Source organism: Tenrec ecaudatus, chromosome 12 (assembly GCF_050624435.1).
Source record: "Tenrec ecaudatus isolate mTenEca1 chromosome 12, mTenEca1.hap1, whole genome shotgun sequence".
Lineage (NCBI taxonomy): Eukaryota > Metazoa > Chordata > Mammalia > Afrosoricida > Tenrecidae > Tenrec > Tenrec ecaudatus.
The window spans coordinates 5,642,500-5,670,350 of NC_134541.1; the positions used below are offsets into that span (position 1 = coordinate 5,642,500).

At 45.0% G+C, this 27,851-nt stretch overlaps 1 protein-coding gene, 1 non-coding gene and 4 pseudogenes across 2 annotated transcripts; 4 read left to right on the forward strand and 2 right to left on the reverse strand.

The window, feature by feature from the left end:
* Window positions 1-5,686: 5,686 nt before the first annotated feature.
* LOC142423200 (uncharacterized) lies at window positions 5,687-27,460 on the reverse strand. Its single transcript, XM_075528415.1, has 5 exons — window positions 27,377-27,460; window positions 19,177-19,414; window positions 18,879-18,937; window positions 10,919-11,045; window positions 5,687-8,959 (listed from the first exon to the last, which is right to left on the reverse strand). The coding sequence occupies exons 2-5, from the start codon at window positions 19,256-19,258 to the stop codon at window positions 6,969-6,971; spliced, it is 2,259 nt and encodes a 752-aa protein (XP_075384530.1). The 5' UTR covers window positions 19,259-19,414; window positions 27,377-27,460; the 3' UTR covers window positions 5,687-6,968.
* On the forward strand, window positions 13,320-13,426 carry LOC142423526 (U6 spliceosomal RNA). The gene has a single exon (XR_012779157.1). It is a non-coding gene; the product is annotated as a U6 spliceosomal RNA (small nuclear RNA).
* Window positions 15,733-16,656, forward strand: LOC142423458 (NADH dehydrogenase [ubiquinone] flavoprotein 2, mitochondrial pseudogene; annotated as a pseudogene).
* LOC142423201 (general transcription factor IIH subunit 3 pseudogene) lies at window positions 16,719-18,121 on the forward strand (annotated as a pseudogene).
* LOC142422288 (activated RNA polymerase II transcriptional coactivator p15 pseudogene) lies at window positions 21,581-22,217 on the forward strand (annotated as a pseudogene).
* LOC142422289 (uncharacterized) overlaps window positions 26,962-27,851 on the reverse strand; it is a 63,090-nt pseudogene continuing 62,200 nt past the window's right edge.

Here is a 27,851-nt window from a genome sequence, read left to right on the forward strand (position 1 = left end):
CATTTCTTGCTAACTGGGCAGGCCACAGTCCGGAGATATCTAGAGAAGTTCAAGCAAGGTCTGTCAGGAGATCCGGGAGAAGGAAGCAGGTAAGGGGTTAAGGGCAGCTGGCTGCCAGCAGGAGGCCTTGAAGTTTATTTAAAACAAAATTCTCAAGCTAAACTGGGTTGCCACACAGTCTCTGTGTCCACAGCCTCCTCCAGCCCATCTCCTGGAAATACCTGCTCATGACACTGGCAGCAGTTTGCGCCAAGTCCCCCTTTTGCACTTCTCCTGTAGGACTTCCCCTGGGAAAAGCCTCCTGAACTGCTTTCTCTGGGACCAAGGACCCCACCCTCTGTTCAAAGGATGTGGTCAGAGGCATTTGAGGTCCCTGGGACCAGGCACCTGTTCACTGGCTGGAAAGCACACTGTCCACCCACTTGCTCAGCTAAAGGAAAACCTGGGACCCTGGACTTCCCAGTAGTAAACAGGCCATCCCCTGGGAATGCCACATCAGCCTGGCCTCTTGCTGCCAGGGCCCTCCTGCGTTCTCACACATTTGAATTTGAGGGACAGGCTGGGAAAGCAAAGCAGATTCCCAATGTCTCCATGGGGCTCGGCCTGCCACTTCAGCGTTTTCTGGCTTTCTGAAGTGGTCACGTTCCTCCTTTTGAAGTCCTCGAGTTAGTAGCAAACGCTCATGCTGCTCACGAGGAGGACCTTGAAGGAAGATTCACAGCCTCAACCAGGACCCAGCAAGGGAAAGCCCCTCTGAGGTAGTAGACGAGAGACCGAAATACTGGCCAGGGGAGTGCAAGAAACACAAGTTTATGAATAGGGATTTACAGGCTTGGACTAGTCTGCTGCTTCCAGTGGTGGGAGGGAAGGGAGATAACAGACAACTGCCCCTACTGCCCAGCTCAATAGCTTTGATGCAGGTGTTACTAGGGGGTCTGATTAATAGACAATATTTCTGCAGGAAAGGGACTGGATTTCAGCCAAGGGGATGCTTGCTTCTATTCCATCCAGATAGCCGTAGGTTCAAGATAGTGTGGATACAGACCCAACCAGCAGGGAGCTCAAACTCAGCCAGTTCCGACTCACAGCCATCCTGTAAGACAGACTAGAACTGCCCCTGTGGGTTTCTGAAACTAAATATAGGATTAGAAAATTTCATTTTTCTCCAAATAAAGGGTGAGGCTTTTTAGTATGCCAATAAGGAAAACGGACAAACTGGATACACACCATCCGCTCATCTGGCTGACAGCTGGTTTTCATCCTGGTACTGCTCTGTTGGCAGTTACCAGGATGTTACAATATTTCCTGAAGTGGCAATGAAGGGTGTTTGCTACTACTAACCTCTTCCAGTCCGTAGGACCATTGTGCAATGGAAGCAGGTGTGCTTTTCCTTGTGGAAATGGGATTCACAATGTAAGGGTCAATAATACATAAAATTGGTTCTCCCTCTGTTGCCCCCCCACCCCCGACCCCATTCCTGATTGTAGTGGTTTTCTATGTTCACAATGTCATAAGACTCAGAATCAAGAGATTCCTGGCAATCAGAATAGTGTCTGGGGCCTTAAAGGCTTAGATTCAAACAAGCAGTCATCTAAGCGAAGAGTCAACTAAGTCCACACAGAAGCACCACAGCTTGGGTGATCCAAAGTTGACAATTACAAAATTTGAATATGGTTAGGAGAAAAACATCAGAGCAAAAATTATGAACATAGAATTGTGCAGGTCCATGGGAAGCAGTGGGAATCCTGTGAGATCTAGCCCCACATCTGGATGGGCCTTAAGGGAAAGTTGTGTAACTATGGGGTAAGTAAAAGAGACATCAGACAAACAAAGCATGTAAGGGCTCATGTCTTCAATGTCAACTGGAACCAGAATGAGAGTACTGTACTCTTGAGGTACATAATCTCAGGCAGCCAAGCCATGGTAAACACATACTAAAAGGAAGAGATTGTATGAGAGGCATGCATGTAATGAGAGGGAGGAGCTAGGATTAACATACCATAGGAAGGGGAAGCCCTAGAGCAGTTCTCAATCTGTGGGTCGTGACCCCTTTGGAGGTCAAAGGACCCTTTCATAGGTGTCGCCCGATTCTATTTTTTTTTTTAAAGCAAAGTATGACTAGAACTATATTTAGGGATTAAAACAAAGGACAGCTTCGGTGGCGATTCTTAACAGCAAAATTACAGTTAGGAAAATAATTTTATTAGGGGCTCATACAGCTCTTATCACAATCTATACAAACATGTTGTCATCATAATTTTTTAAAATAATTTATTGGTGCCTCATACAGCTCTTTTCACATTCCATTGTGTCAAGCATATTTGTACCTTTGTTGCCATCATTATTTCCAAAACATTCTCTTTCTACTTGAGTACGAAAATAATTTTATGGTTGGGGGTCACAACATGAGAAACTGTATTAAAGGGGTCAAGGACATTGGATGGTTGAGAACCACTGCTCTAGAGGAAAACATGTGACAGGAAGGTGCATAATGTAACAGTGGCCTAACCTTAGTCTCTGAGCTGGCCTGATCCTGGCCTTCTGAGCTCTTCTCCAGGGAAACTATCTATTATCCTTATCAGGAGGGCGGGCCCTTCTTAGGGTTAGATGGTCTGACCCTTTTGATGGCAGGAAACGTTTAGACAGATAGCCTTCAAGCAGCAACTTTCAAGTGTATACAGTAGCAGCCATGTTTGCAAGTAGCACCTTAAAATTGACATTATTCCCCCCTGCCCCCCAAAAGGGAGACATCATGGGGGAATAACTTTTCCTTAGGAAAATGCGTGGGAAGCATCTCCAACCAAACTTGAAGGTCTCCCTCCACGGGAGCCCTGGCCTCCCAACATGTGAGCATTGCAGTTTGTCTGCATACACTCCCTTCCTGGTTCTGTTTACCACAGAGCGCCAAACCTGTCTGCAGAGTACCCATCTAGTCAGTCGGAGCCGCAGGCAAGCCTCCAACAGCCTTCCTATCAGGCAGAGACCATTGTCATCTTGATTATGGTGGATGCACAGAGACTTGGGCAGTTGACCAGAATGTAGACACAACCTGAATTTGTTCTGGGTGCAAGTAACTCTTACTGGTTCCATGCCAGAAACTTCTTCCCTGGCTTTATGAATGTTGTTGGGAGGTCTTGTCCATCTTACGCATTATATTGCTGTTACTATTATTTTTTATCCTTTCCTCAGCGAAATTTTGTTTACTCTGTTGGGTCTCTGGCTGTGAAACACAGGAGTGGAGGCACAATGAGAATAAATGGTACAAGAGGTTATAGGGAATACGGAGGTGGAGGGTGGATGACAGGGAGAGGAAGGGGATTTGCGAAGTATATATTAAAGACTGGAGGTGGGGAGGGAGTATGAGAAGGGAATGGGATCGCATGACTCATCTTAGAGGCTTATCTAACCATGGGAGGGGAAATGCTCTAAAACAGATAGGGGAGATTGTACAATTTCGGATATGACTGAATTTAAAGATATGTACATTACTTGCCAATAAAACTGGCGGGGAGGGCGGGGCGGAGTTACTATTGGCCAAGAAACAGACTTGGCTCATTCCCCAATGGATTCGAATGAAAACTGCTAAGATCAAGTACTACTCCAAAACAAGACATTGAAGAACCAAACTGGGACTGTTAGGAGCCCACAATGGATGGCATGCCAGGTACATAGGCCCAGACTCACAGTGTCTGTCTTGCTGAGTTTAATGAAGACTTTGGCCACCATCTGATAATTGAACTTGTATTGGCAACTACCTGGTTTCTTTCCTTTCATGTAAGGACATTAGAGAAACAAACAAAATAATGCATGAAATGGAATGCTCCTTGTTTGCATAAAACAGATTTTCCTCCAGTCTCGGGAGCCTAGCTGCATTTCGACTCCCACTTAGACTATATTCTCAGGACATAAAAATCATGGTGATGGAAAAAACCTGAGTGGGAGGCAAGCTGTATCACCACACAGGGAGGAGGGTATCAGACTAGAAAACCCATGGAACCCAACTGCGATGAGGATGAAAAGTGAGTTTAGCCTGGACTTCACATAGACCAATATGAACTAAAAAACAATGGACAGAACGAGCTGTAAGAGCTAAAATTCTAAAGCTCTAATTCTAATATCTGTCATCTTGATTCAGCAAGGATTTGTAGGTTATCAAATCAAAAACAGCAAAATGATACACAAGACACAAAATTTAAATTTTCTGCATTTGAAAATGATACATCTCATAAAGGACTTGTTTCCATAGTAATCCAAGAGCAAGTAATCCTACAATATGGCCTTTATGTGTAACCAGGCATCAGGATTGGAGGCACTCACTAGCATCCGTTATATTCATATAACACACACTTCTTTGTTGAAAGCAAAGAGGACTTGACGAAAATCAGAGGACAGCCTGCATATGGTTTCTAGGGCTGTAATTTTCATAGGCTCCATTGCTCCCTCTTTCTCCCATGGAGCAGCTGGGAGGTTTGAACATGCAATGTTAGCAGTCCAGAGTGTACCCCATGGTATCACCATGCTTTCAGTATGAATTACCACTCAGTATAAAGAATACAAAAATCCTGTTTGACCAAATGTAACATCATGATAAATAGAGGAAAGATGGGCATTGCTAAGAATTTCACTGAACTTCTGTCCATATGTCCACGGAAGGACCCTGACAGCAGCGTAACTAGAAGGGGAGTGGCTATCACTATGAACTGCTCTGAGAGTGCTCACGTGACAAGGGCCTGGACAGTGCGGGAGGCAAAGGTAGAACAAAACTCAAGAGCATAAAAGAAATGAGGCTTGCATAGTTAGAAAAAGACAACTCAGAAGGGGGGAGCTTTCAGCCAAGTACAAAGTTCAAAGTGTTGGAAACAAGGAGGAATGGGAACAGGCAGGAAGTGGCATAAGGGATGTTACATTCAAAGATTACGATGACTCAGGCTATCTGGATGGAATGTTGAATATATTGATGGTCTCTGTATATCCTCACCCAATTCACAACAAAGTTTTTAATAAGTGCTAGAGTGAGTAGAATAAATCTGCTATCAAGACCTTAAGATGCAACTGATGTAAGCCTCGGTGCCTTCCATCACCTAGAACTGTGAACTACCTGTGCTGGCAAGGGACAGTGAATTTACCATGGGGTTCTAGAAGTACACTGCTTTTGAAAAAGTACGGCTAAAATACTCCTTTGAAGCTGGTGTGAAGAGACTTCAACTCTTTTGGAGATGTTATCAGAGATAATTATCTTGCTAAGTAGAGGGTCTCAATGAAAGGGCCGAAACAGCAAACATTGTGAGGATGGATGGCAAAGTACTGGGCAGGGTTTTCTTACGTTGTAAATGGGATTGCTGAGTGGGAACTGAATCTATGGAACCTATCACAGAACAATGAAATGTAGTCGGTTAATATGTGCTGTCTAGTCACAATCTCATTTGTGAGCATTCCCCATTTCTGGTCTCAATTCCAGCAGCTATTTTGGAGGGCATTGTTACACTAGTGAGCCAGATGAAGGTGGGCCTCCATGTCCACCTTAGAAGAGGGTGGGAACCAACTCACCACCCCTTGTTTCCTTGGGGGCAGGGTCAGAACCCAAAAACATGCCCAGCAAATTCCTTCCAGGGTGGCTGCATTTCGTTTTCCTGTGTCAGCTAAGGACACTGAAATCAACTTCCCCCCATAGATCCTGTCCTCACAACTCTTCCTCCTGAGTCGTCTGGTGCAAGAAACTTACTTTGAAAATAACTCACCTACTCCCTGTCCACAAAAACCAGTTTCCTAAAAAATGAGTCATGCAACCATTTAGCCATTGGACGTGGGGGGGATGTTCTAAAACCGTTGTGGTAATGAATATACAATTCTCTTTGCTGATTGAACGACTGGATTACTAAAGCGTATGCTACGTAAGCGCGGTGCCGCTATAAGGCTGCTCCACTTTCTCTGGTGTATGAGGAATGAATACTGCTGATGCCTCCACACGGGACTTTTCCGGAGCAAACGCCTGATGCTTAATGAGTGTTTATACCGAAAGCTTCCCCACACTCTGCACATGTGAATTCTCTTGAGCTTGTCATTTGATGGAAAGAAAATTTTATTGATGACTAAAGCCTTACCCAACACTCTATTTTTTTAACAATCATTATTTTAATGCTGAAAATATACATTTTCTTTATTAAAAACAGCCGTTAGTGGTAATAAACATGTTATCAGCTCCACCTGACTCCCCTTCCTGTGCACTCAGGGCTGTAATTCTGTGTGGGGTTGGAAGGGGATGCAAGGGCGGGCAATTAGGTCACCTTGCTGCCAGTGGCTGAGGATGTCCTTAGATACTGACTCAGCTCAGTATCCACACCCTATGGAAGAGCTCCAGCTCCAGCTCTGCAGCCATTCTCCACTCTGATCATTAGTCCCACACTTCCAGGCATCTTGCATTCATCAGCACAAGCACACTGAACCTCAGCTCCATACTTAATTTTGAAAGAAGTCACCCCACCTACGTTTATCCTTGGGTATTTGAAGATGCCACTTTTGGTCACAGCCTTGATCACACTTACACACATGCTGCTTGTCTCCGGAGTGTTTCCTCTGGAGTGAGGCACCTGTGGCTTCATTAAGCTGATGTCTAATGATCATTGATTACCTTGCACCTGCCTAGCCCATTTTTAAAAAAATCATTTTATTGGGGCTCATACAACTCTTTTCACAATCCTTACATACATCAATTGTATAAACCATATTTGTACGTTCATTGCCCTCATTCTCAAAACATTCGCTCTCCACTTCAGACCCTGGCATCAGTTCAATTTTTTCTGCTTCCTCCCCACTCCCCCATGAAACCTTGATAATTTATATATTGTCATATCTTACACTGTTTATCTCCATTCACCCACTTTTCTGTTTTCCGTCCCCCAGGGAGGAAGTTATATATAGATCCCTGTAATCAGTTCCCCTTTTCTACCCTACCCTCCTAGCCCACATTTCTAAGCCTTCGCCCCTGAGTGTGTCCTTTGATGTCTAATGAGATTTGACTTCTGCCTAAAGCCATGCCCACAGTCCTTACACACATGTGGCCTCTCCCCTGAATGTGTCCTCTCATGTATAATGAGAGTTGACTGTTGGCTAAAGGCTCGCCCACACTCCTTACACTCGTAAGGTTTCTCCCCTGAGTGTGTTCTCTCGTGTTTAGTGAGAGTCGACTTTTGGCCAAAACCTCGCCCACACACTTTGCACACATGTGGCTTCTCCCCTGAGTGTGACCTCTGGTGTTTGTAGACACTGGACTTCCAGATAAAGGTTGCCCCACAATCCTTGCACACATATGGTTTCTCCCCTGAGTGTGACCTCTGGTGTTGTTTGAGATCTGACTTCCAGATAAAGGCTGCCCCACAATCTTTGCACACATGTGGCTTCTCACCTGAGTGTATCCTCTGGTGTTTCCTGAGATATGACTTAGAGCTAAAGCTTTGCCCACACTCCTTACATGTGTAAGGTTTCTCACCTGAGTGTGTCCTCTGGTGTATATTGAGAGCTGACTTGTAAATAAAGACTCGCCCACACTCCTTGCACACCAGTTGCTCCTCCACTGAGTGTGTCTTCTGGTGTGTGCTGAGACTTGCCCTAAGGCGAAAGGCTAACCCACACTTTGTGCACACATGTGGCTTCTCCCCTGAATGTGTCCTCTGATGTGAGCTGAGATTTGCCTTTTGGCTAAAGCTTCGCCCACATTCCTGACATATATAAGGTCTCTCACCTGTGTGAATCCTCCGGTGTATGATGAGAGTTGACTGTTGGTTAAAGGCTCGCCCACACTCTTTACACACAAAGGGTTTCTGCCCTGTGTGTGTCCTCTGGTGCGTTTTGAGATATGACTTATGGCTGAAGTGCCGCCCGCACTCCTTACACCGGTAAGGTTTCTCCCCTGAGTGTGTTCTCCGATGTAAGCGAAGAGTTGACTTATGGCTAAAGCCTCGCCCACATTCCTGACATGTATAAGGTCTCTCACCTGTGTGTGTCCTCTGGTGCACATTGAGATGTGACTTATAGCTAAAGGCTCGCCCACACTCCTTACAAATGTAAGGTTTCTCTCCTGAGTGTGTCCTCTGATGTGCGATGAGACTTGACTTTTGGCTAAAGGTTCGCCTACACTCTTTGCACACATGTGGCTTTTCCCTTGAGTGTGTCCTCTGGTGTATGATCAGAGTTGCCTTTTGACTAAATCCTCGCCCACATTCCAGACATATATAAGGTCTCTCACCTGTGTGTGTCCTCCAGTGACAGATGAGCGTTGACTTTTGGCTAAAGCCTCGCCCACACTCCTTACACACAAAGGGTTTCCGCCCTGAGTGTGTCCTCTGGTGTTTGTTGAGATTTGACTTATAGCTAAAGGCTCGCCCACACTCCTTACACATGTAAGGTTTCTCAACTGAGTGTGTCCTCTGTTGACTAAAGAAAAAAGATTTCAGGGTAAGGCCTTGGCAACACTCACTGTCTAAATGTGGCTTCTCCTGGGAAAGAGCCTTTTGATTTGATTTCAGGCTACTGTCTGGCTCATCCTCTCTAACACTTAGTACTCCAAATCTTGGGATTGCGAATCTCTTCAAATTATTGTCTATGTCCACATAGTTGTTTCCTCTTTGGGCAGAGTTGGCCTCCATTCCTATCACCATGTTGTCTTCTCTGGGACTTGCTGACCCTCCTTGGGACGGGCTGGAGAATGACCCTGAGGTCACTCTCTCCCCTGTGCTCCCACACAAAGGTTGGGAAACTTTTCTCTGCCATCCTTCTGAGTTTTCACTAATGCAGTTCTGAGCAGAATCTTGATGCTCTGGCTGCCCTGGGTTGGCATCCCCTGGATGGAAGTGACTCTCTGCACACAAATCTAGGAAGATCTGAAGCACGTGTTGCCTGAGGACTTGCTCACAGGAGAAATCTAGGAGGCAGGAGGAATAGGAGTAGATTTCTGACTCTGGTGCTGCAAGAGGGAGAGAAAATGTCGATTAGGTCAGTTATAAGTGGAGCTGCCTGGACAGTGCCGTCTTCTCTTATGACAAACAGTATCTCACTGCTGGAGTGCCAGGAAAACTGATATAAAGCCACACACACACACACACACACACACACGAGAGTTATGCATTCAACTACTAGATGAAAGGTTGATGGTTCGGAAGACAGGGCTGGTGATTTCCCAAAATCTCTATCTAGAGGGCTGTAACACTCGGGAGTGGTTCTCACCCATCTTGGTAAACGTGTTCACTAGGAGCTGGAATATTCAAGTTGGAAACTCACAACAACCCTTCACTCACATTTGTCATTCATACTATGAGGGGGTACCCCAAAAAAACAAACTATATATTCAAAGCTATATATTTAAAACCTTTTTTTACAAAACAATCATCTCACCTTCAGAGTACTCTCCATTACATTTAATACATTTGTCAAATGTGAATCCATTCTTGGAAAAATAATTCAAACCCATCTGTTTGGATGGGTGAAAGCACCTCCCTTGTTTTTTCCTTCACCTCTTCTATGTCATCAACTTGCTGTCCTTTCATGTCCCTCTTCATTACGGAAACAAAAAGATCCACAAGTCAGATGAGTAAGGTATGGTTGGGCAAGAGAGGCAAGCTGTTTTTGCCAAAAAGGGTGCAATGCCATGGCTGTGAGCAGGTGCATTGTGGTGGCAAAACCAGTCCCCAGTCTGCCACAAATCAGGCCTTTCTGTCTTTTCAAAGTCTCTAAATAAAAAGATTGATCAACTGTCTGACCTGGTGGAATGAACCCAAATGCATGAGGAATGGACATTTTCATCCATTTGAGAAGTTGAGAGACACCCAGAATGAGGTTTGCCATCAATAGACATTTCACCATTTTTGAAACAAGAAAACCACTCTTACACTGGGTATTTTCCCCATAGCACTGTACTTGTAAGCTGTGTTCAACATCACAACAGTTTCTGTGGCATTTATCCCGAGCAGACAACAAAATGTCACAGCTGCATGCTGCTCTTGTAAAACGACCATCACAAAAAATGAGGTTCCGGTAAAATTACTGTCATGAAAAATTTCAGTGACCAGAGAAACTTCCCAGACAACCCACTGGGTGCACTAACTCAGAGCTTGTTGCTTGCTTAGTGGGGAAAAATGCTAACTACAAAAGCTCCGCCCAGGGGAACTATTACCCCCCATCCCTGTTTTTTGGGTACGTACCCCTCATATATCCAACACAATTTGTTTCCCACCAAGTGATCACTCATGTTCAATCCAGAAAGACTTCAGGCAGGGCAATAGTTAATGCCCTGACTACAATCTAAATAGATGATGGCTCAAACCCACCAATATCCACAGTAGAATGGTGTGGCAGTCAGCTTCTATAGAAATTTATAGCTGGGAAGCTGTATGGGTCAGACCTACCATGTTCTACAGGGCCGCTGTGATTTGGTATCAACTCTATGACAGTGGGTTTAGTTACTGTAATCCAGAAAACCCACACTCAAAACCTTGGCAATATGTCAGACAGATTAGAATTTTTCAAGGATCAGATACTGTTTCTGCTCGGTAAACAGCTTCTCCTACAGCTGGCCTTCTCCTAAAACTCTGTAAGCTGAAGGTACCCACAGTGAGATATTCTGCCCCTATTGTTTTGCTGTTACTTAGAAATAACAGTTCCTGTGACCTATGTGGAAATCTTCATAACTTTCTTATTAGAAAGAGAGACTGAGCTACAGCTTGCTGTCTGCGATGGCTGTGAGAGTCCTGGACATGTATCCATTGGACCCACAAGACTTTGCACCCACCAGACTGTGATGTTCCTACTGTCTGCATCATTGCATGTGTCTTGATACAATGGATTTATTGGACTGTTATAAGAGCTGTTAAATGCCCCCAATAAAATGATTTATTAAAATAAATAAGTGAAAACAGCACATGCTCACCGACGGAGAGCAGATTCCTGTAACTCTCCAGCATCACGTCTCTGTACAGGGTCTTCTGCTCAGAGCTCAGTGTCTTCCATTCTGCCTCCGAGAAACGCACGGTGACATCCTGGATCGTAACTGGCTCCTAGAATGAATAAGAAATCAATGAATCAAAACAGCACCAACTCTCACAATCAGAGTTCACTGGGGGCCCTAAAGAATCTGCATCTGAGGAACTTCATCTAGTTCCCCAAAGCAAGTTCTTCACACATGATGGACTTGCCTGTCCCCAGATTTGTGAAAACATCTGTGGGGGCCTCAAGTAATCCAGAATCACAGAACCAAAGGAGCATCCTTTGGACAGTTAAGAACTCCTCTGGGATCACGTGGGCTGCCCTCAGCTGTTCTGAGTCCCAAAGAATTTCTGCATCTGGCAACCATATCACAAACATCTTACAGGAACAACAAAAGGACAGTGACCCCATCAGCAAATCAGTTCTTCTGATAAGTGGGGTGTGGGGTGTAAAAGACTTCCCCAGCTTTGTCTCCCCCAAAGGTATGCCAAACCTTAGAGGCTGTTTGCCAGCACCTGGTGGGAGGTCAGATGCAGATATCCTCCCTTAAGGCAGCCAGTCCTCAGACTACGGTCAGGTCCAACCACCAGTGGGGCTCACTCCCTGCTGTTAGAGACAGTGAATTGCTTCCCCTGAAAGCTTAGACTAAATCAAGTCTCCGGCTCAAGGGCAATCAAGGTTAGGCAGCCATCATGAATCTAGGATCCACCCATCTTGTCACATGTATCCCCTTAATCCCTCCTCTTCTGATAGTGTGTGTACCCCTAAATTGTCCCCCTCCTATTACTGGTATTACCTGTGACTGGTATTAACCCTTCCTGTGACCTATGTCCTTACCTGTAATTAGGGGCTTGCATGTCTCCCCAAAATATATAAGCCTTGGTTAGAAATAAAGAGCTCTCCCTGGATCTCTCCTCTGGTGCCTCTCTCCTGTTCTCCCTCCTGTTCTTCCTCTCTCTCCTGCCCTCTGCCTGTATGATGGGCGGACCTGGCTGTTGAGATCATGGCCGTCCAGGAAGTGAGCATGCTACCATGAAATGTGTCTGACTCCATTATTTCAATCTCTCTTCTATCTTCCATGCTCTCTATGACTTTACTATAATCTTTACTTATTATCGCTGTACAACTACGCCTACCGGACCCGTGATTATTTGTTAGGGGCTGGCTCCCCTGGCAGTGAGGTAGCAGCCGTCACAAATGAACAGGTCCAAGGAGTGGTTGAGTAATTGAAGGGAAAAATTAAAGATACATCAGACAAGAAAAAGCATGTAATTGCTCACCTCAGGGATGGCTATTATCTCTGCAGCCAGGTCCGTGGAAAGAATATTTCTTTTTTTTTTCTCTCAATATGTAATTGCTCTTTTATTTTTTTTTAAACAATTTATTAGGGGCTCATACGAAAGAATATTTCTAACCAAGGCTTATATACACTTATATACAAGCAACCAACTACAGATAACTACATGTGTAACAGAAAGGGGTTGTACAACAGGAATATGTGCGACAGGAAGGGGACGAGCTAGGTCCCCTAGCTCGAGGCACTGGGGGCATACATGTGATAAGATGGGCAGACCCTAGATTCAAGATGGCAACCTACCGTTGGTACTCCTTAAGTTGGCTTGATCTTGTCTTTGGGCTCTTCTTCAGGTGTATAACACACTATCCTTATGAGGAGGGAGCGAGCCCCACCTAGGGTGGGACAGACATAGGGTCTGATTGTTGTAGATGGCTGATAACCCTCAGGGATATAACCTTTAAGCAGTCAACCTCCAAGTGTACAGACGTTGACCCAGTGTTAGCAAGCAGTATCTTAGGTTTGGCATATACAACGGGGGGGGGGGGGGGGGGGAATAACCTGGGGGGAAAAATCTGCCTGTATCCCACAGGATCTGTGACAAGGAAAATGGGATGCTGAGCAGAGGCACTTTTGCAGATCATGAAACCCAGCAGAGAAGTAGGGTGTCTTGGGAGGAAATGGTTGGGCTCAGAACAATGTAAGGATAAGAGCATGTATGGCCTCGGCCTGGTGGGAACCGGCCCTGAGCTGATGTTCCTTCTGCGTCCTTACTCTAACAGAGGTCAGATGTAGGCTCCATGTGGTTTTCCAAGGGCCCAGGGAGACCTAGCATATTTGAGGTGGACATCCTAAAAGGGACACTTGAAATTTGTAACCAGCAGACAAGGGAGGGTGTTGTGTGGACTCTCAAAACTTGAAACTAGAATCCGTTCGTGTGGAAATCTGACACAGTACCTTTGAATTTATTAGATATGCCCTAATTAGAGGTCTAAGTGGTCAGAGTCAGAGAAAGATGAGGTTTTCTACTCCTGTAAAGACTGACAGAATCGTGCTCGCTTCGGCAGCACATATACTAAAATTGGAACGATACAGAGAAGATTAGCATGGACCCTGCGCAAGGATGACACGCAAATTCGTGAAGTGTTCCATATTTAAAAAAAAAAGACTGACAGAATCAAAAATAATAATTTATAATTTATCAAGGTCATGAGGGTGGTATGGAAGTAAATAAAGAGGAACTGATTGATACCAAGGGCTCAAATACAAAATTAATGTTTAGAAAATAATGATGACAGTATATGTACAAATATGCTTGACACAAATGATGTATGAGTTGCTATAAAAGCCCCCAATTAAAAAAAGAGAGAATGAGACAGACAGAGAGAGAAGCTGAGGTGAGCATGCTACCATTAAAAAAAAGAGACAGAATCAAAAACCCATAGAGCTGTCCTTCTCTGTCCCTTAGAGCTGCTGTGAGCAGGATGGACTCAGTGACAGTGAGTATGACTTGCTGAGAGTCCTGTGTGGGCAGCTGGTGCCAGAAGGACACAGGAAAATGGAAAGATGGATAATCTGATATTTTATATTTGTTGACACCATCTATTTCTGGCACTAAGACTGTCCATTATGGAAGCTTATTCAAGCTACATCATGGTATCTGAAAAATCTATTGCTATAATGCTGTCTATTTCTATCTTTTAAAAGATAAATAATTGAAAAGCGAAAAGCCCAGTATACAAGATGCCATCATTCAAAATTATTTATATAGATACATTGCAACATGAACAGCTCAGAGGTGTGCGTTTAACTACCATAAGGGTCGGTAGTTCAAATCTACGAGCCATTCAGAGTTGAGGTTTTCAATTCTCTTAAAGATTTACAGTCTCGAGTAGAAGCCCAATGTCCACTCAAGTACTCCCTCAACACAAGAATACTTTGTTCTGATAACCTGACATTCCATGATGCTCAGCTACCTGACACAATCGCTGAAGACAAAATGGGTGCATAGCAAATGTGAAGAAAGCTGATGGTGCCCGGCTATCAAAAGATATAGCACCTGAGGTCTTAAAGGCTTGAAGACAAACAAGGGGCACCTAGCTGAGAAGCAACAAAGAAGAAACCACATGGAAGAAACACACCAGCCTGTGTAGTCATGAGGTACCAATGGGATCAGGTATCAGTCATCAAAGAACAAAAAATTCATATCATTGTGAATGAGAGGGAGTGCAGAGTGGAGACCCAAAGTCCATCTGTAGAACATCTTACAGAAGGGTCAAACGGAAGAAACCGGCCAGTCAGCACTGATGAAACATACAACTTTCCTCTAGTTCTTTAATGTTTCCTCCCCACCACTATCATGATCCCAAATGTACCTTACAAATCCAGCTAGACCAGAACCAGTTACACAGAGACAGATAAACCCCTCAAGAGCAATCATGAGAGTAGCCATACTAGGAGGGTAAGGGGAAGGTGTGGTAGAAAAGGGGAACCAATCACAAGAATCTACATATAATCCCCTCCCTGGGGGGATGGACAACAGAAAAGTAGATAAAGGGAGACATCGATTAGTGTAAGACATGAAAAAATAATTTATAAATTTTCAAGGGTTCATGATGGAGGGAAGGGGAAAAAATGAGGAGCTGACACCAAGGGCTCAAATAGAAATAAAATTTTTGAAAATGATGACAACAAATGTACAAATGTGTTTGACACAATGGATGTATGTGTGCATTGTGATAATAGCTGTATGAGCCCCCTCAATAAAATTATTTTTTAAAAGATTAGGACAAAATAATAATTTATAAATTATCAACAGTTCATGAGGAAGGGAGAGGGAGGGAAGGGGAAATATGAGGAACAGACACTAAGGGCTCAAGTAGAAAGCAAATGTTTTGAGAATGATGATGGCAACAAATGTACAAATGTGCCTGACACAATGGATGGATGGATTGTGATAAGAGTTGTATGAGCCTCCAATGAAATTATTTTAAAAAGAAAAAAAACGTGAAAAAACAAGCTTCAAAATACAGAGAATATATAAGAAGGATAAGAAAATGATTGACTAGAAATTAACAGTATACTTATTCAATTACCTATCAAGAAAAATATAAGTAAGCCTTTATAATAATAGTAGTAGTAATTTGGGAAATGTTTAATGTATTAGCTATAACAGGGAATATGAAAGAGAAATTATTAAATATAGTACAATTGGGGAAGAAAAGGTTATTAATTTCAATATTTGTAAAACTGGACATGAAAATATTTTTAGCGGCGCGTCGGCTCCGAGCTCGCTCCGGAGTCTCCGCCAGCCCCTGTGGGGAGAGACGAGCTGCGTGGCCCGCCCTGTTCTCCGCGGTCTTCCGGGCGGGGGCCGCCGGCCTCGGCGCCCCGTGGGCGACTTCCCAAAGAACTACACTCAGAGCAGTGTTTCCGACAGTGCACTGACTGTTAAGGTGAAGTGTATGAGACGAAGTAGAGACGTGCGCAGAGGCCAGATTGTGGAGCTTCGTACATGTTATGCTGAAGAGGGACGGTCTCGGAGAGGCGGTGAAGAGCTTTCAGCAGCACAGGCACAGGGACGCCATATAAGGAATTTTCACAAGACAGCTGTGCATAATGGAGCTGGGGGAGCCTTGTTTGTGCACAGAGATACTCCTGAGAATAACCCAGATACTCCATTTGATTTCACACCAGAAAACTATAAGAGAATAGAGGGAATTGTAAAAAACTATCCAGAAGGCCACGAGGCAGCAGCAGTACTTCCAGTCCTGGATTTAGCTCTGAGACAGAAGAACGGATGGCTGCCCATCTCTGCTATGAACAAGGTTGCAGAAGTTTTACAAGTACCCCCAATGAGAGTACATGAAGTAGCAACATTTTATACAATGTATAATCGAAAACCTGTTGGAAAGTACCACATTCAGGTCTGCACTACTACACCCTGCATGCTTCGAGACTCTGACAGCATACTAGAGGCCATTCAAAGAAAGCTTGGAATAAAAGTTGGGGAAACTACACCTGATAGACTGTTTACTCTTATAGAGGTGGAATGTCTAGGTGCCTGTGTAAATGCACCGATGGTTCAAATCAATGACCACTACTATGAGGATTTGACACCTAAGGATATTGAAGAAATAATTGACGAGCTTAAAGCTGGAAAAAGTCCCAAACCTGGGCCAAGGAGTGGGCGCTTCTCTTGTGAGCCAGCAGGTGGTCTTACCACTTTGACTGAACCACCGAAAGGACCTGGCTTTGGTGTACAAGCAGGTCTTTCATTTATATTCAACTGTACATATGTTATCTGTCACTTGAGAAATAAAACCTATCTCTTCAATCCTCAAAAAATATATATTTTTAGCAATAAATGCTAAAAGATAAAAAAGAAATAAAGAGAAACGAGATGACGTCACTGCGTGGCGCCGGAAGCGGACGGGCTGTTTCCGGCTGCTCGTCTGGCTGCTGCTGGCGGTGCGCGGGAGTGCGGGAGCCGCCATGGTGTCAGATGAAGATGAAGTGAACCTTGTCATCATAGTTGATACCAACCCCATCTGGTGGGGAAAGCAAGCATTAAAAGGATCTCAGTTCACGCTGTCCAAATGCCTCGACGCAGCGATGGTGCTGGGCAACTCCCACTTATTCATGAACCGGTCCAACTCGCTGGCTGTGATCGCAAGTCACATTCAGGAAAGTCGCTTCCTATATCCCGGAAAGAACGGCCGGCTGGGAGACTGCTTCGGAGATGCTGGCAACCCGCCTTCCGAATTTAATCCCTCAGGGAGCAAAGATGGAAAATACGAGCTGTTAACGGCAGCAAATGAAGTCATTGCCGAAGAGATCAAGGACCTCATGACCAAGAATGACTTAAAGGGCCAACACACGGAAACTCTGCTGGCCGGGTCCCTCGCCAAAGCGCTCTGCTACATCCATCGAATGAACAAGGAAGTTAAAGATAATCAGGAGATGAAGTCAAGGATATTGGTGATTAAGGCGGCGGAAGACAGCGCGCTGCAGTACATGAACTTCATGAACGTCATCTTCGCGGCTCAGAAGCAGAATATTCTGATCGATGCCTGCGTCTTGGACTCCGATTCAGGACTCCTCCAACAGGCCTGTGACATCACCGGGGGACTGTACTTGAAGGTGCCTCAGATGCCCTCCCTTCTGCAGTACTTGCTGTGGGTTTTCCTTCCGGATCAAGACCAGCGGTCTCAGCTGATCCTCCCGCCCCCGATTCACTGTGGACTACCGGGCAGCCTGCTTCTGCCACCGCACCCTCATTGAGATCGGCTACGTGTGCTCCGTGTGCCTGTGCATCTTCTGCAACTTCAGCCCCATCTGCACCACGTGCGAGACGGCCTTCAAGATCTCTCTGACGCCCGTGCTGAAGGCCAAGAAGAAGAAGCTCAAGGTGTCGGCCTGAGGAGAAAGTCGAACCCCTACCTCTCTGCACCCAGGAGCCGGAATTGTGGGCCAGGCCCCTTTGTTGGGAAGGACCTGGAAGATTACGCTGCCCGCCCTGTCCCCCAGGGTCTTTGTGAAATCTCTTCTGGCAGGTGTTTGTTGTGAAAGGGGAGCAAGAACAAGCGTGTGAGTCGTTGGTGAACGGAACGATGGTTCATCAGTCTTGGCAGTTAGGATGGATCACAGGCCGGCTGCAGATAGGCCAAGTCCAGAGCCCTGCTGTGACATGTATACTATGTGACATTTGAACCCTGTTTGTGGGGGAATGGTGTACACGGTCACTCACGGACTAATGCCATTCCTGGAAGTGGCACTTCTTCCTTCAACGGTTAACCTCAGCAGCTGTCATGTCAATAAAACCCTTGTTGTCTCAAAAAAAAAAGAAATAAAGAGTTACAGTCTCAGGAAGCTATAGCAGTTGTTCAACCCTATCCTATAAGTTCCCCGTGCACAGCAATCAATCAATTCAATGGCAATGATAAGGTGTTGTGGTAGTTTAATTTACTTAGAAGTACTTCAATATTATGTCAGGCAGGATCAACTTCACCACTGTATCAATAATTAAAACCTTTATTAACAGCTGGTTTGAGAGGGAGCTATTACCCTGAAGACACTCTCCACCCTGGACAATAGTTCCAAGTAGTGGGGTAGCTTAAGGGGAGTGATATTCAAACAGTTACAATTTCCTCAGGCTGGCAGGATAGAATAGGTTAAGGGTAACACCACAGCTGCAGGTAATAATGCAATATCTGACAGGACAGTTTATATTTCTTGATAATTGGGCGGGAGAGTCTGGAAACATCTCCAGAGAATCAAGGTCTGTGCGGAGAGCAGGGAGAAGGAGGGGCTAGTTGCTAGCAGGGGGTTGTGAAGGTAGTTTTAAAAAATGAAGTGTTCATCTCAGATGGGTTACTACATTAATAAATGTAAATAATTTCACTTAAAAAATTCTTAAATTTCCAGGGATTCCCAATATTAACCTTGGGTATATTTTCCAACAACAAAAATAATCTGCAAAAATTACTAATAAGGCACACAGCTGTGAAATATGTAAGTGGTAGTTACCTCTTATTGTAAGACACAGATGATTGGCCTATTCTCTAGAAATGAACCTAGCAGTAGAGAAAACGAGGTGATTCCAACTCACCAGTGTTTGGGGCTTCTGCTTTTGCTCTTGGGGGCAGTGACTCTCATTAGAAGACAACCCTAAGGAAAGAAAGAGAAGCCGTGAGAAAGAACACCACAATTGTTCTGTCAGTAGTTCTGATTATTGGAAGACAAACTGAACAACTGTACTCCCCTGTGGCCTCTAAAGCAGTGGTTCTTAACCATCCTTGTGGTGATCCCCAAACCATAAGATTATTTCCACTGCAATAAAGGGTTCTCAACTCAATCTGGTGCTTAGGTCCCCTCTTCACTTCCCCCAAATCCTCAGCAACTCTCACCTTTTTTTAGTTTCTTGGTGCCCATATCTTCCTGTTCCTTGAAGCCAAGGCTTTCTCTAGTTGAGTCTAAGGACCAGGACATGCAATGGCCCCAGAGTCAGTACAGTGGCTGCCTGGAAACTCTGCCCCAGGGCCAGCTGGAAGTCATTTCATCTCAGGGTGGATCTCTGCTGCCTGTGAGGGTGACAATGTCAGACTTCACTGAGCCAAGTCTCTCTTGTTTTCAGGTACCCAGGACCTGTGGGATGGAGAAGCAATTAGATGCTGCTGGGTTCTTTCTTGTGGGCCCTAAACCCAGGCCTCTTCACAGGGATCCTGTCCTCTCCCATTGTCCTCAGTCAACAGTCAAAGGAGTCAATCCACTTGGGTCTCTGGATTTTCTACCCTGATTCACTTCTGGTCTAGAAGCTCTCAAGTCTGTTCCTTGATGCTCCCTCTTTCCTGAAAAACTTAACTGCACCCTCCCTCACCCAAACAGCTCAGATTGAAGCGGTGAGGACACAGAGCAGCTGAATTGTCAGCCTGTCTGACATAGGGCAACTACTGTTAACTTTTACAAGCAGTATCTGAGAGGGACTCCCACCTGATGACAGTCATTTCTATCCCCCTGGACCAGCAAAGATCCACACTGGTGGCTCTGCCATGCCCCTATTCCATGTAGCGGTAAGTGGTGGTGGAGGTGTGTGTGCTTTATTGAGTGTGAGATAGACCTCACTCTCATTGTGGCACTCTCTGATTGCTTAGACTAGCAGAACCGTGGTGCTTCACGAGCAGCCATAGACAAGTAGAACTCCTTCCAAGACCAGGTGACGGGCTCCCAGCTATTCTTTGAACACACAAAAACTTCCTCTTGATCAAGCCATGGTCTGTCTCACACATCTTTGCGGTCAGCAAAGAGCAGCAGTGACCCAGATACTCTGGCCACCCACACTGTCCTCTTTACCTCATGAAGAGATTACTGACACCTGACAAAGGGGATGCTACAGCAAAGTGTGGTGAAGAAACCAGATGGTGTCCGGCTACGAGATAATAGCCATCTTATATCTTAAACGTTTGTCTTTAAACAAACAGCTATCCATGTCAGGTGTCAATTAAGTCCACATTGAAGAAACACTTCAGCCTATGTGATCCATGATGTAAGTAATAAAATCCAAAGGAGGAAATGGTACCAGAGCTTAAATTGTGAACACTCAATTTGCGTAAGCTATGGATGACAGAAGACAGGGTCTCTACATGAGAATCCCCTCCAACCATAGTAGACAAATGTGCATAGATATCAGAGCATGGTAAACGCAATGATGGCAGATCGAACTAGGTTAAAATGGAACATAAGATCATTTGATTTCTCTTTTGACCCAGTTTAAATTTGTTCTAGGTTTTAATATTTCCTGCATTTTTCTCCTCAATTGAGGTTTTTCCATCTACTATATACTGAAATCATTGTTGGTCTTTTTCTGTTGGCTTTTTTCCATTTTTTAATTTTGTTTGTTTTCCAGTGTATGAAAAGTAAGATGGGGATAAACAAGCGGCCATCTATCTGAGAAGCAATAAAGCCCACATGCAAGAAACCTGTGTGATCATGAGGTGTCAATGGGACCAGGTATCAGGCATCAAAGAACAAAAACTGATATCATTGTAAATGAGGGGGAGTGCGGAATGAGGACCCAAAGCCCATCTGTAAGCAACTGGACATCCCTTTACAGAGGGAGTGCAGTGTAGCAATGATGTAACATACAACTTTCCTCTAGTTCTTAAATGCTTCCTCTCTCCCACTATCATGATCCCAATTCTACCTTACAAATCCAGCTAGACCAGAGCATGTATATGGGTCCAGATAAGAACTCGAAACAGAGAATCCAGGACAGATAAACCCCTCAAGACCAAGCATAAGAGTAGCAATACCAGGAGGGCAAGGGGTAGTTGGGGTAGAAATGGGGAACTGTTCACAAGGATCTATATATAACCCCCCCCTCCCTGGGGGACACACAACAGAAAAGTGAATGGAGACGTCAGTGTAAGACATGACAAAATAGTAATAATTTATAAATTATCAAGGGTGAGGGAGTGAGGAGTAAAATGAGGAGCAGACACCAAGGGCTCAAGTAGAAAGCAGATGTTTTGAGAATGATGATGGCACCAAATGTATAAATGTGCTTGACACAGTGGATGGATGGATTGTTTTAAGAGTCGCCAATAAAATTTTTTTTTAATCAAGATGGGTAAATCTATAGATAGTAACTGGGGTAATGCTTATTGGGGGTGCTTATATGGGAGCTAAGAATGAATACAACAAGGAAGATAATCTTCTAGAACGGATTATAGTGATGATTATACAACTCTTTTTAGCTAGTAGTAAATGATCCCATCCCTATGGGATGTGACACTTCTCACTGTGAATTCATACATAAGGGTAAGAAGACATTGATGAAAAACAATTGACTGAATTAGTAAGTGCTGAATCAAAAAGTGGGTCCATGGAATTTGCCTAAAACCTAAAAGCACTTGTTTGTGAAGGACTGTGGCCTACAGTGGGAACCCTGACTCCATGCAGTGCCTTCACAGAAAGTTAGGCTACATCCGTTTCTCTGCCAGTCACGAGCGAGCAACCACAGATACAGCAATGACTATGTCAAAGGAATGTGTTTCTTCAAGCTCATCTGGCAGTGATTCTGATAGTGAAGTTGACAAACAGCTAACGAGGTAGAAAGAAAGTTGCTCCAGAAAAGCCTGTAAAGAAGCAAAAGCTGGGGAGACTCCAGAGCCCTGTCATCCTCCAAGCAGAACCGCCACCGGGATGATAACATGCTCCAGATTGAGGAAGAAAAGGTATGTCAGTGTTCGGAACTTCAAAGAGAAAGTCCTAACTGATATTAGAAAATTTTGGATGGATCAAGAAGGTGAAAGGAAACCACAAAGAATAGGTATTTCTTTAAACCCTGAGGCAGTGGAGCCAGCTGCTGGAACAGATTTCTGACATTGATGACGCAGGAAGATCTGAGCCATATCCAACCTGTACCGTTCTTGTTCTTTTAACCTTTTGACAAGGGCTTTTCTTTTCTAACTGTTGTTTTCCAAGCTATTGTACATTTGCATTGCAAATAATTTTTAAGATGAGTACTTTTTTTTAGTGTACATTATTTAAAATGTTCGAATGAATCTAATTGTCAACTTTATTAGGGGGATTGCTTGTGCCCACCACCTACCTAGTATAAACTTAAGTCAAATATTTCACTATATATATATATATGTATATATGTGTGTGTATTACATTTAGGTCCCAAAATTACTTCCAAGTGCTTTGGACCATTTAATAGTAATGTGGCCAATTTGGAGGAAGTGCAAAAGACAGTTTTCATAAGAAAAACCATGGTTGAAAGTAGATTTCAAGTCCAACAAGCGACCAGAGGCATCATTTCCACACAATGAGCTGGTTTTTCCATAAAGAATTAAGGAACATGGAAGAAAAGTCTAGCAATCTACTTCTAAAATAATTAGCTGGTGGAAATCCTATGGAGCACAGTTCTACTCTGCTAGGCATGGAGCTGCTGTCATCGACTCCACAGAAAAGGGTTTAGTTTCACCCATAGGCATAGTTGCTGGGGCTGCTAATATACTTGGGGTTGGTAATTGGCTGTTGGAACTAGACCACTGATTCAGTCTATCACTACACCCTCCCACCAACCCACCCCTTAGAGACTTGTGCATCTTGGAAGGGATCATGTGAAGCACAGCATGGGCCCTGACCCAACACTAATAAAATCTCTACCCCACAAACCCACTGCCACTGTGCTGATCCTGAACAGTTTCACCACTACAGCTAATTTGTTGGCTTTGTTTACAGCCCATCCTTATTCTGATGGCAAGGTGCCTATGATACAGAAAACTCCCTGGCATGAGTTGATTCAGAGTCACAGCAACTCTATAGGAAAGGGCATTTCTAAGTATGTAACTCTTTCTGGGAATAGAAAGCCCAGTCTTTGTCTCTACAACTGGCAGGCAGTTTTGAACTTCTGGCCTTGTACTTAGAAGTCCAACTCTTAACCACTACACCACCAGGAACCCTTTTGTCACATAGATGGTTAAGTAATTTTATTTTCACCATAAATTTCAGCATTTTAAAAGAGATAGGGCTTTCTTCTTCTTTTTAAATCATTTTATTGGGGGAATCTTACAACTCCATCCATCCATTGTGTCAAGCACATTTGTACATTTGTTGCCATCATCATTCTCAAAACATTTTCTCTCTACATGAGTCCTTGGAATCACCTCATTTTCCCCCACCCTCCCACCCCCCTCCTTATGAACCCATGATAATTTATAAATTATTATTTTGTCATGTCTCATACTGTCCGATGTCTCCCTTCACCCACTTTTCTGTTGTCCATCCCCAGGGAGGGGGTTATATGTAGATCCTTGTGATCCGTTCCCCCTTTCTACCCCACCTTCTCTCCACCCTCCAAGTATTGCCACTCTCACCACTAGTCTTGAAGTATTCATCTGTCCTGGTTTCCGTGTTTCCAGTTCCTATCTGTACCAGTGTAAATCCTCTGGTCTACCCGGATTTGTAAGGTAGAATAGGGATCATGATAGCGGGGGGTGGGGGGTGGGGAGGCATTTAAGAACTAGAGGAAAGTTGTGTGTTTCATCGTTGCTAAACTGCACCCTTACTGGCTCCTCTCCTTTCCCAGACCCTTCCGTAAGGGGATGACCAATTGCCTACAGATGGGCCCACTCCACATTGGCCCTCATTCACAACGATGTGATTTTTTTGTTCTTTGATGCCTGATACCTGATCCCTTTGACACCTCGTGATCACATAGGCTGGTGTGCTTCTTCCATGTGGGTTTTGTTGCTTCTCAGCTAGATGGTTGCTTGTTTACCTTCAAGCCTTTAAGACCCCAGATGCTATATCTCTTGATAACTGGGCACCATCAGCTTTCTTCACATTAGCTTATGCACCCATTTGTCTTCAGCGATCGTGTTGGGAAAGTGAGCATCATGGAATGCCAGTTTAATAGAAAAAGTATTCTTGCATTGAGGGAGTACTTGAGGGGAGGCCCAATGTCCATCTGCTACCTTAATACTAAACCTATAAATACATACACATACATCTATTTCCCCATCATCATATATAAATAATATGTTCACATATGTACATGCCTGTATTTACACCTCTATAAATGCCCTTTGCCTCCTAGCTCTTTCCTCTTGTACCACTATCATGCTCAACCTTCATTTGGGTTTCAGTAATTACATTGACCTTGATCAAGTCCTACCAGGCCTCTTACACCCCCCTCGCCACTGATTTTGGATCACTTGTTGTTCCCTTGTCCCTGGGTTTGTTAACACCACTTCCTTTCCCCCACTTCCCCCTCTCCTATGTCCCCCTGGAACTGTGGGTCCCTTGTTTTCTCCTCCAGATTGTTTATCCCACCTAGCTTATCTAGATAGACCTGCAGAGTTAGTAAGATACACAAAAACAAGAGAACAAAACAAAGCAACAAAAGAAAACAACAAAAAAACAATGACATAAAGAAGAAAAGCCTATAAATAGTTCAAGGTCTGTTTGTTGACTTTTAGTATTTTCCAGTAGAGTCTGATGGGGTGCCACACCCTTGCCCCAAAGTCTAATTTTGATATTCCCTGGAGACTTCCTTGATCTGCTCCCTTTACTGTTCTGTTGCAAGCCCTTAGTGTTTTGCCTCCCTGTGGTAGAGCCAGATCGGGTGTAATTCCCTCACTGTTTCTCCAGTGTTGTCCCCTATAAGGCTATGGATCAGTGAAGGATGTCCTGTCTCATAGTGGGGTCGGCCGTATGGTCCTCTCTGTGCACTGGCTGCTCTGAGCGGGCATTGTTCTCAAGATTTGGTAGGCCAGGATGTATGCCACTCTCAAAAGAGGTATGATTTTCTAAAACGCAACTTCACTCTATTGACGGTTTAAAACATGGCCTTATTTAGGTCAATTCCAACTTACAGCAACCCTATAGGAGAGAGTAAAACTACCTTGCAACTACAAGTTTTAGAATTGGACCCTTTTTTATCATCTTTTTTTTTTTTTAGCTATTAGGGGCTCATACAATTCTTATCACAGTTCATACATATACATACATCAATTGTATAAAGCACATCTGTACAGTCTTTGCCCTAATCATTTTTCCTCCTCTTTTCTTTTTTAACATTTTATTAGGGACTCATACAACTCTTATCACCATCCATACATATACATACATCAATTGTATAAAGCACATCCATACATTCCCTGCCCCAATCATTCTCAAGGCATTTGCTCTCCACTTAAGCCCCTTGCATCAGGTCCTCTTTTTTTTTCCCCTCCATCCCCATTCCCCCTTCCCTCATGTGCCCTAGAATTGGACTCTTTATGGAAGCCGACAGCCGCATCTTCAGCAGAGCATTTGATCAGTTCCAAACAAGAGCTCCCCAGGGATCTTGTACCTGGCTATCAAAAACAATAGTATGGCAGTCTTAAAGGATTGTCTTCAAGCAAGCAGCCATTGAAGTTAGGTGTCAACTAAGTCCACATGGAAGAAACACATCAGCTTGTATGAACCAAGTATAAAATCCAAAGGAGGAACTGGTATAAAAGCTTAACTTGTGAGTTCCAAACCACTCAGAGATTAGCCACAGCTCCCCAGGGGTCGTCTTGTGGTCTAAGAGACATACTAGTAATTCACAGTGAGAGGAATATTCTCTAAACAATTCTAACAGGGAACTGCACCACAATGCTCCACGATTACCATCCCTACAGGCAAAGGCTACCTCCTTCAAGCAAATTGTCCGGACTGTACTTAAACAGGAAACTCTGTAGGCCAAAATATGTATCATTTTAGATGGCAGCAGAGTTCTTTCTTATATAAACTGGTACAGGGAATTGGGCAGATTTTTTCAAGGAGTGGACCTTATTTGCATCTGCGGATTCCCTAGACTGTAACTCTGCGGGAGGAGAAAGCCTCATCTGTCTCCTAATGACTGGTGGTTTTCGATCACTGACCTTGTGGTAAGCAGCCCAAAGTACAAACCACCTTGTCACCGAGGTTCTCTAGGAGTGGGTAGCAACCTAATGGCACAGAGTTTGGTTTTTTGGTTTCAAAGGGGAATTGGCCACCCCTGCTCACCTGTCTCAAGAGCAACAAAATGAGGTCTCCCCATGTTACCACAGAGTAACCCGATCGTTTCCCCAAAATAAAATACTTGAATTTTACACCTATATTCAGTTTTGCAATTCAATTACAAGGAAAATTGGATCAAAATCACAAGAATGGGTCAGCCAGCCTTCCTAACGGGTCTCCAAATCTCTCCCACCTCTAAAATCACTAGGAACTGCATGCAGACCTGGCAGGCTCTCTCACATGCCTGAGACCTTTTACCAACAGAATATGACCCCCTAACACCTCCCTCTGCCAGCAAAAAAACTTGGCACATCGGACCCTGCCCCAACTCAACCACGATCTGGGATGTCTCCAGCCCGTATCAAATACACACCCACCTTACTTACTCACCCAATGCCGGATTCCCACCACGACCACGAAGTATGCAGCACCAATCAAGAGCTCTCCAACAGAAAATTGCAGGGTTTGCTACCCTAGCCTCAGGGATGGGAATTGGCTTGCAGCCGTCCGCACCCATACCCACAACCCAAAGGCACGGAAACGCAAGGCCCGAGTAGCCTACTCTATGCTCTTTATCCTGGAGTAAGGCCACCGCCTCAAACACGAAATTCGGGAAAGACAAAAGAAATTCGATGTTCAGGGCTAGAGCCCAGGAGTCAGGGGCCACGGAGCGCCCGCAGCTGCAGGACCAGGCCGTCTCCCGCCTCCCCCGCCACAGACACGCGTCCAGAGCAGCGCGCCTTCCCCAGAGCGCGATCCTGGAACCAGGGGACGTTGAGCCCCCAGAGCGCAGCTCCGGCCACCGCCCGAACCCTCCCCGTCCGACGCTGGGCCCACCTTCCCTGCTCCTCGTGACCGCGCGGGAAAAGCCACTCGGGCGTCGAGGACCCCGCGGCCGCGCTCGTCCGTGGGTCCGTCCGTCAGTCAGTCAGCGGCGCGGGCTTCCTGGGAGCCCGTCCGCACGGCGCTCAGGCTACGGCTCCCTCGACCGCCACAGAGCCGCCGCGGGGCAGGCGGGACGGGACAGGGTGGTCACTGCGTCCTCGGCTCCCGGTCCCGCCCTCAAAATACCTGCTCGTCACCCGCAGCCTCCGCTCCGCGAAGCCTCCCTTCCGCCTCACTCTGGAAAACGCGCGCCGGCAAGAAGCTCACGGGGCGGCTCTCCGACGACCCCGCCCCGCCCCTCGCCGCGTGATGACGTCGGAGGCCGGGCGCGGGCGCCCCCTAGCGCCGGCTGCCGAGTGTGGTCTCCACCACACTGTCTCCTGAAGTAGAACCCAGGGGCTGCAGTCCCTGCTGAGGAAGCCCCCAGTGGGCCTGCCCTTGACTAAAGGGCAACAGGCTGGGAGGACAAAGCCCACTCTCACCGTCTCCGTGGAGTGTTACCCTCACCCCCAGGGCTTTCCTGTGATTGTGTTCCTCCTCCCTAAGTCCTCAAGGCCGGCTACAAACTACCATTGTGCTCATAGAAAATAGATTAATAGAAGATTGTTATAAAATACATACACACAAATAAATAAATACATACATACACTGTCCATGTGAT